An 11,028-nucleotide genomic window follows, 5' to 3' on the forward strand; every position below is an offset into this window, starting at 1 on the left:
CGACGGCCGATGTGGCATGAGTTTATTTGTGTATGTGCAATTCATGGTTGTACGTGGGCTGGGATACTGCCAGGGCGCCCACACCTAGACAGGAGGACGATTAGGGTCCTCAACCAAAGCCTTTGGCTCAAAAGCCTAACCGCAAGGCAGCGGTGTTCGGCTGGAAATGCAAGTACATTACCTTTTTTCACGGAACGGGTCGCCGTACATGTTCCAACCCCCAACCTGGAGGGCCAGGAGACTGTGTTCGTCGGACCTCTACCCATGGACCAACCAGGTATGAGAGACTCTGTGAGCATCGTGCGGATACTCCCCAGTACAGCTCAATGAGTCGCCGAGGTACACAAACCGCCACACCACGGTAACGTCCAGTCTCTTCGTGACAGACAGCACTGAATGTCACTGGTGCAGCTTCTTTCACAACTTGCCATAATAACACAATCATTCAGCTGTAACACTGTTTCGGTGCCTAGCTGGCATTCCAGCAGAAAAAGCAAGAGTACTGAGGTAGTGCTACATTGACCGAGCCTAGATGGAAGCAGTCGAGATGCAGAGGTTGGCTTCGGACCAACGACCTTCAGGTCAGTAATTTCGCGCCTTAGCCACAAAGATGTCTGGACTTGTTTTGACATGCCTCATTCACGTGCTTCCTACCAGCAGTGTTGGTTTACTATAGATAGTTGAGCCAGCTCAGATCGGTTCTGCTTAACTATGATGATTCTTCAAAGATACTGAAACGACACGCTTAGTACTGACTTGCAAGGGCATGAAGGGAAGCGAACTGTCACGCGTTCTCGTCCTATGCCGTGAGCGGAATCAAGTTGTGTGCCCCAAAAAGAACCCCTCTTGTATTGTGGCTCTCCACCGGTTGCTGACAATCGCTTGATCCAGTTCGGTCCACGCTTGGTTTGCACTTGGTAGATGTCAGGTTACGCGATGTGAACCTTTGTGCTGAAAGTCCGTACTCGCCAGAAACAGTTGATGATCAATGCTCAGCTGGAGTCGCTCTCCAGTATTAACTCCGAATCAAACTCCCCGACGTGCTTCCAAAGAGCTCAAACCATCGACTTGGGCGTTTATATCGCTCGCAAAGATGACAGTATCAGTGCTTCTCGTATGACAAACGAGCCAAGATAAATCTTCAGTTTTCGAACTTCAGTAGACTAAGTTATATGCTGAAACTACAAACACGCAGCATTTTTTTTATTTCCAGTAACATTGCGCTCGATTGTGTTGGGTAACCGCACGGCGCAAAGACGACTGTTCACTGGAATCTAATCCAACAAAGAGCGTTCAGCTCTCAGACTGAGTGCAACTCCAACGCCATATATCCCACGAGTCATACCTTCTAGATCACCGAATACAGTGGGTGAAATGTGAAGAAAGTCAATCCATCCCTTGTGTTCTACGATGCATGACCACACTTTGGTCTTGTGTGCGCATTTCAGATGCGCAAAATAAATCAATTTTGATAAATATGAGTTCCGGGTAAGCATTACTTGTTTGCAGACTTGAGATGGAGAATGGACATCAAAAGCCCCATTGTGGGAATGGTCACGCAGACTATTATTTTGTTTACTGTTAGCTGACAGCATGGTGTTTGGGATTCATCAGTCAGGTAACTGGAACAATCAAATGACCAAGCAACGTTTTCTTGTATGATGGGAAGGGGTTGGAGAGGGACACCAGTAGACAAAGAATTGATATTCGTCGGTTTCCCAGGCCAAAGACGGAGTTCGTTTGGGGTACCTCGTCTTGAACCTTCGAAAGTGAGTAGTAGGGTTTTCTTTGGAGGTGCTATCAGAATTGATGGATCAATGGTCTGATCTGCTAGATTGTAGAGGGCCGATCTTTATTAAACGCTCCTTTTTCGGGAAAAGCTAAAATTGTCGCCTCTATAAATATGGACACGCAGATCGACGGAGGGAAACATCTTACTGCCTTCATACTCCGATCGAAAAAGAGAGTACGACTTTAGCCCAGACCACTCCGTGATACGATTACTCATAGTAAGCAGTCTCGTTGGTCCTAGTCTGATTGTTACCATCTACTCTTGCTGACATGGATGTGGGACGAAGTTCCAGTTAGTGCAGTCAACGGAATCATTACAGCATCCAAGCCCGACCACCGCTTCAAGATGGTGGCTTTACAGCGGTGAAGCATGTAAGACTAATGTTGCTGTCCGATTATGGTGATTACGACAATGATAGTCATGATCACGACCATGAGGCGACAGCGCGAAATGAAGACCGCTACTATCGAGTTCAACGATGAAGGCTCTTCACACCTCTCTGGATAGGATCCACGCGATTTCATGTGGTTGGAAACCGAGCAGGATATGGAACGTATCTTAACCTTGTGACCCGCTCGTTGACTTTTTAACTAAACTGCTTAGCTGATGTTTTCCCGTCATTTAACTTAACTTGTGTTGAGGTTTGTAAGCCCAGATCACGCCCATTTCTCGGCTAACCCCAAAGTAGTCCGGATCTTGACCAAAACCGAGGGTTCAGTACAGGTCTCCAGGGAGTCTCGAAAAAGGGATACAAAGCTGACGAGTTCATTGAAGTAGTTATCAGGTGACAGCGCGAACTAATCAGCAGTCCTCGTCGAAGACTTAATAATTAAAGCGCCATGTGATTTAAATCCGACCAAATGTTAACTGGGACACCCACCATATAAGCGACGCGCACTGCAAACTCGACATGTGACGTGCGTCTGGTACACCGCACACAAGACCAAATGTACATTTAAAGAACTGAAGTGTTATTTGTCCCATATTCCTTACTTGATATCAGCTTTGCCCAAAACCTGAATATCATCCAGGTCCGTTTTTACAGCATTCGTCGTGAGCGGATGATTCATTACTTCTGGGATATCAAAAATCACCTGAAGGTAATTGGTACGAACAAAATGTAAAGTTACTTTGCTGGCCTTAGCCAGGGCCTCCAGCGGATCAGAGCAGTGAAGAAAAGTTGAAACTGGGAGTTCGTGATATAGCTTATCACCATCCGCATAGCCTTCCGCTTTCCTGAAGCAGCGTTACAAGAAAGAAAAATGGTTACTTTCTCTTCTTACAGTCCTTCAGCAAACCTGATACGATGGCCGCCCGTTCTTTTGGAACCTCAACTTCGCCAAAAACGTGTCGCGGATCGAGGAAACGGTGGTCAATTCTGTCAGGAGCACGGTAGTGTTGGCCAACTAGGAATATCTCGGCTGATTCCATCCTTGAAGCTTCCGGTTTTACGGCACGAACAGTCCGGAAAAAATGAGACAAGACCCACTTAAAAGGCTCATAATCTCTGCTCCGAAAGACCTTAGTTATAAACCAACCACCTGGGCGCAATACATCCGTCGCAAGCGCAAATGCCTGCAAACATAAGTTGGCTGAGAATGATAGAAAGAGAGCACGGCAACATACCTTGACTGTATTCGTCGATGGACCATGCGGTACCAACATTCGGAGCGCCATCGTGCAGGACGACGTCAGCTTTATTCTGCATTAATTCGGCCCTAATAAGCTATATTGCATTAGACAAGTCATAAAAAAACAAACCTGTTTGCACCGCTCGGTAGTTATGTCTGCAACGAAGGTTTTCACCCGCGGAATCGCCTGGATTGGAACCAAGTCGACGCCCATGATTTGGCTTGACACCGGCATTTCTTTTGACGCTACCTGAAGCCATCCTCCCGGTGCAGCACAAAGGTCAATCAGGATTTTTGACGTGTTCAAAAAATTAAAACGCCTATTCAGTTGAATCAACTTGAAGGCAGCACGCGATCGATATCCTAAACCCCACGTTACAAAATACGAAGGTCATATACCCGTTTCTTTGGCGAGGAAATAAAACTTGTCCTTCCTCGCTTTTCCCGTCTTCGACTTTTTCGCCATTGCGGCGCACGACTGAGGATCTTCGCAAAGGACCTAGCTGGACCTCGACCGCTCATTCGTCAGTTATTTACCACGTGACCCTCTGAGCCAATGAAATCTTAGGCACTTCAAGGTCACATTACTGGCCAAATGATAAATGGCATTTGGACACTAGTTAGGAGCATATTTAGGGACTTGTCTGTGTCGAACTACTGGTAGCTCAGATGTGTTTACTGGTGGTCGAATGAGTGGCCAGTAATCTCTTCTCTGAGGTAGTTAATTGGCTTAGAAACGTTTCGTCCACAATCGAGGAGACAATTTCAGTGCGCATTTGAGTGTGTCCATGTTGGGGGCCTCCACGTTTGGGACATAGAGAGTGTAATAAGTATAAAAGCTGAAGACAGTTAAGCTTCGAAGGTGTACAAATGCCAAGAAATTTCATAAGCCTTGGCTGGTCAACGGATGTTTCGTGGTTCATCGAGGTTCACGTTTCGAACCAGTCTTCCTCCATTTGTTAAATAACGATCCTGGAACGGTGGCACCCAAATGCCTGGATTGAGTCAGATGAGAAACTGTTGACTTCAAGGCCATCAAGGGCGATTGACTTATGCCACTCCTTGTGGCACAGTCAAGGGGAATCATGGCCGCACGCTGAGCCATGATCTTGCCTTCCGCTTTCCAACGCCCCAATAAAATAGTCCCCATCCGATCCCTGCTGTTCCCGCTGGAAATGGTTCTCAAATAAACGGATTCCCTTCAACTCGAAGCAACCAAGACACCGAATCAATTGGCTGTTCCTCCTAGGATGAGGCGGCTACCTGCCGCGAATGCCAAAGTGCTAATAGAAAATCTTCGGCGAGATTGATTTTGGACGACTCGACTATATTTCGGTACCCAACATCAGACTTTTTTACAGTCGCGAATCAAGACTTGCGATGAGACGACCACACCCACAAAGAAGGAATCAGAACTTGCAAAATGTTGCCCTTGCTGGCCGAAGCTCGACCTACTATCAAAGGGTGCGCCCGGGTGTATTCAGCTGAACTAAACATTTGAGTTGGAGGTCGCTCAGATTGTACGTTTTTTAAGTCTTTGGGATCTTTTGAGAATGAGGGAGATTGTCGAGGGTATTCAACTCCGAGAAGCCCATAGGGAAGGTGGCAGTTAGGTGAAAGGATTTCGTGCAATGAATTAATGACCGAACGGTCTCGGGGCATAATTCTTCCACTACCTGGACAGTGTTGTGTCGGCGATTTACAGAGCGGCGCTGGAAAAACATCCGAGCCTTAAAATGACACCGTTGGTTATGTGTTCTATCCTTCTGATCGAGTAACGTGTTAGAGGAGAGCGGCGTTCAACTATACCTTCGGAAACCGCAACAGGTTACCTGATTAGAATTCCTCAGGATCACAGGCGGTCCATTGTGACCATTAGGCTTCCTAAATGATACCGTTTGGTGATATATTTGATAACGTTAGGGGGTGCATCAACCGGACTGCGTTTTAGCAAGTGAAACCGGTGCACTTATTATATGCGCTCGAACAACGTTCGCTGTCATGCACCATCTTTAGCCTTAAAAACCACCAGGATGGGTGGCTGCGCCTAAAACCAATCATTGCGGCGGTCTCATTTTATGGCTGTGACCGACCGGTTGTGCACCCGCCTGAAGACATCTCAGGTCTTCCAAACCTTGAGTGCCATTCCGTCCGTGACAGGGCGAATTTTATGTCCTTCCGGGATATAATGCGACCTTTTAACGGAGAATGTTTGTGTGCTCTATCCCACACTCTTGTCGGTGGAAGACTTGCGGGGGAAGCAGTGATATGTGGATACAGATTAAATGCAACCACATTAACGTGATGGCCGTGAGGTTTTCGCAGTTTCTCGTATGTTGTTTGCCCGGTCCAACCCACGCCTGCTTGGGTACTATAAAACTACCACGTAGCTGTTCATATCGGTTTAGCGGCACATGCTTTCTTGTCAGTTGGCCTGGTTGTAGCTCGCTTCTCTTCTTGCACTTGGCTAGATCTGGCCAACGTTGGTGAAGAACGTAGGGAGAGCCGTCGGAAGAACTTATGGTTAAATGTGATTTTCCGCTCGGTCCAAAGCGTCATCACCTTGCTTTTGTCCCCAGTGCTAGCTGCCTAACACTTACTCTGTAAATTTTTTACTGAAGCCACTAGGTGTCATCGTAATGTGGATGCAAATAATCCGTCCTTGTTCTTGCCTCATTGTCATCTTTGGCCACGGCGATTGTTAAAAATGGGGCGAAGACACAAAATGAGTGAGTAGACTCATTGAAGTAGTGTGGATAGTATCAATTGCGTTTTTATTTTTAGAATTTTCAGGATGCATGGAATATAGTGGTTAACCGACAATGCTACTAATGCTACCTCCCCGGTGAGTGATAATTAGTCTACCTGAATGAACAGCTCAAAGCCATCAAAGTTGCCTTTTCATATAATTTGTCAAGCCCCTCAAACTTTTTCTTGAATTACATTAGTATTGCTTCCTGAAAATAGTTGAGCTTTCAGCTCAACGCGTCTACAAATGAAACGCACAAGACACGAGGTATTTTCCACGCTACATACTCCAAGAAAGCCAAGTCCAGCTATATCAAGAAAAATTGAGCCGAAAGTGTGAAATTAAGCTATCCAAGAGTGGAAGTTTGCGTTAATGCTGAAGTACGACTCAAAATGGCTCAACATGGTGGTGAATGCTATGTGACGGGGGAACGTACTGTACCCATCCACCCTGGGTTACCACAGAGTTTAGCACCCAAAATATCTCAATCCCAGAAGTCTCCTGCGGATATTTCAGTTCAGGGCTGGGGTCGCAAAAAGCGTAAGTAGGGATGAAGTGCACAAATTCGCAATTGGTAGTGCGAACTTTATGAAATCGGTCTACGGTGAAAATGATGGCTCCATAGTGTTACTGTTAGGGGGGAGTCGGGGGTTAAAGTCCCTTGAGGTAGATGTTCGGTGCTGGTGCGCGGGACGGAACGCCAGCTGCAAACAAAATCATTGACCTTACGGAAAAAGTAAACGGACAGTGCATTGTGGTGGTTGTTTAGTAGATTGGAACCAACTCGCCTCAGATGCAGTTGGGTCCAAGCAAGGGGCTTGCTTGTTTCCACAACTAGGATTCAGAGGAGGTTATAAAAGGCGGTCCAGAGCATGGAGAGGGTGTTCGCGAATGTGCCATAGGCAGTTCTGTGCCGGCACTGCATGGACATACTTCGGTTTCTGGACAGCTCTGTAACGGACCTCATGGTTGAGGTCATCTGACTTAGAATAGGCAGCTGTGTAGAGAGCGGGTTTTTGTGCTAGCCAAGAAGATACACACAGAGAGAATGAAGCCAATGTGGGATCACAGGAAATTTTGGTTTCGTTGAAGGTTCATGCGGATGTAAATCGGGTACAGGCGGGATGGTTAGCAACCACACAGAGCGATTAAAGCAGCTACTGCCGCAGATCGAGGCATGCATTAATTGATACGGCAGAGAACCGCGGGAGAAGAAATATCCAAGACGATCCAAACAGCCATGGCTTTATACGGAGCAACCACGTCACTTTCCAGGGGCAAGATGAGAGGTGTGGGGGCGGCATTTCTGATGGCTACATGGAGCGGCGGATAACATAGACAGACGTTTGAGACGTATCCACGCCGCTATTCTATCGACGTTCACGTGTTTTTAACCAGCAGTAAAAGCGGAAAGAACGTTCTGGCCCTGAAACCTTGATATAGGCAGTTGCCGGCACTGCATGGACATACTTCGGTTTCTGGACAGCTCTGTAACGGACCTCATGGTTGAGGTCATCTGACTTAGAATAGGCAGCTGTGTAGAGAGCGGGTTTTTGTGCTAGCCAAGAAGATACACACAGAGAGAATGAAGCCAATGTGGGATCACAGGAAATTTTGGTTTCGTTGAAGGTTCATGCGGATGTAAATCGGGTACAGGCGGGATGGTTAGCAACCACACAGAGCGATTAAAGCAGCTACTGCCGCAGATCGAGGCATGCATTAATTGATACGGCAGAGAACCGCGGGAGAAGAAATATCCAAGACGATCCAAACAGCCATGGCTTTATACGGAGCAACCACGTCACTTTCCAGGGGCAAGATGAGAGGTGTGGGGGCGGCATTTCTGATGGCTACATGGAGCGGCGGATAACATAGACAGACGTTTGAGACGTATCCACGCCGCTATTCTATCGACGTTCACGTGTTTTTAACCAGCAGTAAAAGCGGAAAGAACGTTCTGGCCCTGAAACCTTGATCGTTTGAGAAATTGTCACCCTGGGCAACGAAATTTGACTGTTGGAGTCATTCTTAGAAGAATTGGCAAGTTGATTTAAAGTGCCCGGGTAGGATCATTGATATGAAACAGCATGTAATTTGGCCGCGACCGACTGAATACTCCGCCTCAAAAGCGGAAGAACCGTTATTGGGCCTCATCCTGTTTCCCGACAACAATGATCTCCAAAGACCTGCAATCAAAGCCATTGCTGCACATGTAACTCCCAAGGGAGGTCCACTGCTGCAACTAAGACAATTAAGAGAAATGGCGAAACCTTTTTACCTCGACCCGCGCCGTTGAACAGTCAAAGGGCGGAGGTTTGAGGAAGTTTAGCTTCCTGAAAAACATAGGGCCTGAGACCCACCGAGCCCTTAAACTTTACCAAAATCTCTATAGAAGTGCCTGCAAGCATCCGAACTAGTCATTCAATCAATAAAAAAATAAATAAACCAATCCCGGCCTTTCTTCCCAGCTTCATGCCCGCAAAACCGAAATTTCAAGGTCAGATGCTGTAGAAACGTTTTCGGATTCTAGTGCATCCGTGGGTCTTTAACCATTTTTTATGCTACATAACTATGTGCACAATGTGCACAGCTCGGTGGCTCCGAAAGCAAAAACCAACCATGTGCTGCGCAATAATGATGCAATTCCGGGATGAAAAGGATGCCGCACGTCTGCTGGCACCACAGGCTGTTCTCTCCCCAACCAAAAAATTCCAAACCATTAAAATCGCAGCTGCCCGTACTCGAATGCAAGGACAGCCGACTTAAATGTTCTCTGAACCTGTTGCAAATCAACCACCAGTACGTGCGTTGACGCTTCTATAGCACATTGCGCTCTGTGGTCACTCCCAGCACTGAACACACACCAAAATAGCCAGCAGCCTCCAGCTTCGTAGCCTCACAAAACTCTGGGCTCTCCTAATGCAAAAAGACTTTCTGCTTTAATATCCGTGAAAACTGCAAATGCCCCCGTCAGCCCACTAGCACTATCTCCTGGTGCTGGAACGACTGACGCTACACGTCTTCCAACCAGAGCAATGACTACATTAGTTGTTGACAGCACTCGCTTTCGTTTTGACCTGCTGTCAATCCGCGTCCAACCTGCGCCAAAATACGCCCTCAGACTCAAATGTTTATTTTCAAGGCCATGATGCGCATGACACCGTGAACTACAACCTCGAAAATCTGACCAATGTTCTTCACAAGATAACTGAACTTTGCTCCGGGCTCCCAACAAATACACGACAAGTGCCTCAAACCACACGTGCCGCAAGCTTGGTAAAACCTCACATCCGAAAATACCGGCTGCCAGCTCAGGCCCTTATGTTCTTCCACCATCCTGATCACCCACTTCCGTTCCAACGCTAGAACATTTTCGAATGCCACCCATCCCCGCAGCCACCACCTCGTTTTGCGCCAGATCACTCTCCTCCACACCTCCTGCCGATGTGAATGACTTCATGTCCCAAAGACCTTCCCAACTCACAAACACCTACAACTGCGCGCCAGCCTTCCAGCGTTATTCTCCACCCCATAATGAGATTCATACTCTACCTTCTGTGGATTCAATCCTACTCCACCTACTGCTCACCCATCTAACCCCAATGGTGAATGCCCTTCTACGTGTTCCGGACACACGCCTAGTCAACTCTACTTCATGTAACAGCTCTCCCAAATATCTCCTCCTGGTGCTGAACTCCACCGTAGACGAGGTTAGAAATTCCTAATTAGTATGGTGTGCCCACCAACGGACCTATCAATGATTCTGTTAAACGCTCGCTCACTGCTGTCAACAGTCCATGTCGTCCGTGCCATTCTCGCCGTTGCACAACCAAGTCTGATTTGAGTGACTGAAACATGGCCCTCAGTCGGCCCTGTGACTTGAGGGGACCTTGAGAACCCACATGGTCCTCTGAGTCGTGAAGTAGCGGAGATATGGCGAACTACGGGCCGACTATCAGGGTGAGTATGGTAGCCTCGACAACGCCATTATGACGTCGCGCCCAAGTTTGTGTTGAGCCCCGCGTATAAACGACCTGGGTGAACCAGTCATGCCCATTAATGTAGCCGGCGAGAGTCCAACTTTACCTGATTGTCATCAGCTGCAAATGAGTTAAGTTTCAGTATGGAATAGTATTTGTTGATAAAATGGAACAAGAGGCTTACTTGGCCTAATGTAATTGTTTGAGACATCCACTCGGTAGGAGAAGACACAACTGAAGGAAGTTGAGGCTAGTGCAGTTGCCCCATTGCGTCAACTTGCATCAAGCTTTCAGGAGCTGTGGGATGTTCGAGAGTGACTGCGGGAAACAGTGAGTTCATGACTGTGGATTAGAAGTGGGAGTACGATTTAGGTGGGCAGGCTTTGACTGCTTTTTGGATCCGTATGGCGGTAGAATAAAACGCCAAGTTGGAGAATAGGTGATTGAAGGTGTCTTGAATGCCGTTTGATTGGAAACCGACATTAGTGGGAATGGTTTCGGGTAGTAGGGTTGCCTTGGGGTTTTCTTTATCAACCAAGAGTGAAGGTGTCCGACAGCAAAAAGCTTTGGAACGGGCTGGTTGCCGTCGGGGGTTTCGCTGATTGGCGGTGCGTGTCGTTCGTGCAGGTGGAGTTTCGGGAAAACGCCAAGGACATCTTAGAAGAAGGGTCGCAGGCCTAAACACGTTTACTGGATAAAGTTTGTAGATGGAGACGGGCATAAGAATGCACCGTTACTTCAGTGGTGATAGACTGACAACAACAAATCGATTGCGCTGTGGCACGACGTGAAAAGACCGTAGTCTAACCTAGGTGGTCATTTTGATTAGGCGAGATTCGCCGGTTATTGAAGGCGACAGAACAGAATAAAGAATTT

At 47.3% G+C, this 11,028-nt stretch overlaps 1 protein-coding gene across 1 annotated transcript in view; it reads right to left on the reverse strand.

Moving 5' to 3' along the window:
• T265_06258 (hypothetical protein) overlaps positions 1–3,889 on the reverse strand; it is a gene marked incomplete at both ends in the record, with an annotated part of 26,908 nt that extends 23,019 nt beyond the window's left edge. The window contains 5 exons of the mRNA XM_009171468.1: positions 2,786–3,028; positions 3,063–3,384; positions 3,419–3,518; positions 3,554–3,786; positions 3,823–3,889. Coding sequence (XP_009169732.1) covers positions 2,786–3,028; positions 3,063–3,384; positions 3,419–3,518; positions 3,554–3,786; positions 3,823–3,889 — 965 coding nt within the window. The remainder of the gene's footprint in view (positions 1–2,785; positions 3,029–3,062; positions 3,385–3,418; positions 3,519–3,553; positions 3,787–3,822) is intronic.
• Between the last annotated feature and the right edge of the window lie 7,139 nt (positions 3,890–11,028).

The sequence above is a fragment of the Opisthorchis viverrini genome, assembly GCF_000715545.1.
Source record: "Opisthorchis viverrini unplaced genomic scaffold opera_v5_129, whole genome shotgun sequence".
Lineage (NCBI taxonomy): Eukaryota > Metazoa > Platyhelminthes > Trematoda > Opisthorchiida > Opisthorchiidae > Opisthorchis > Opisthorchis viverrini.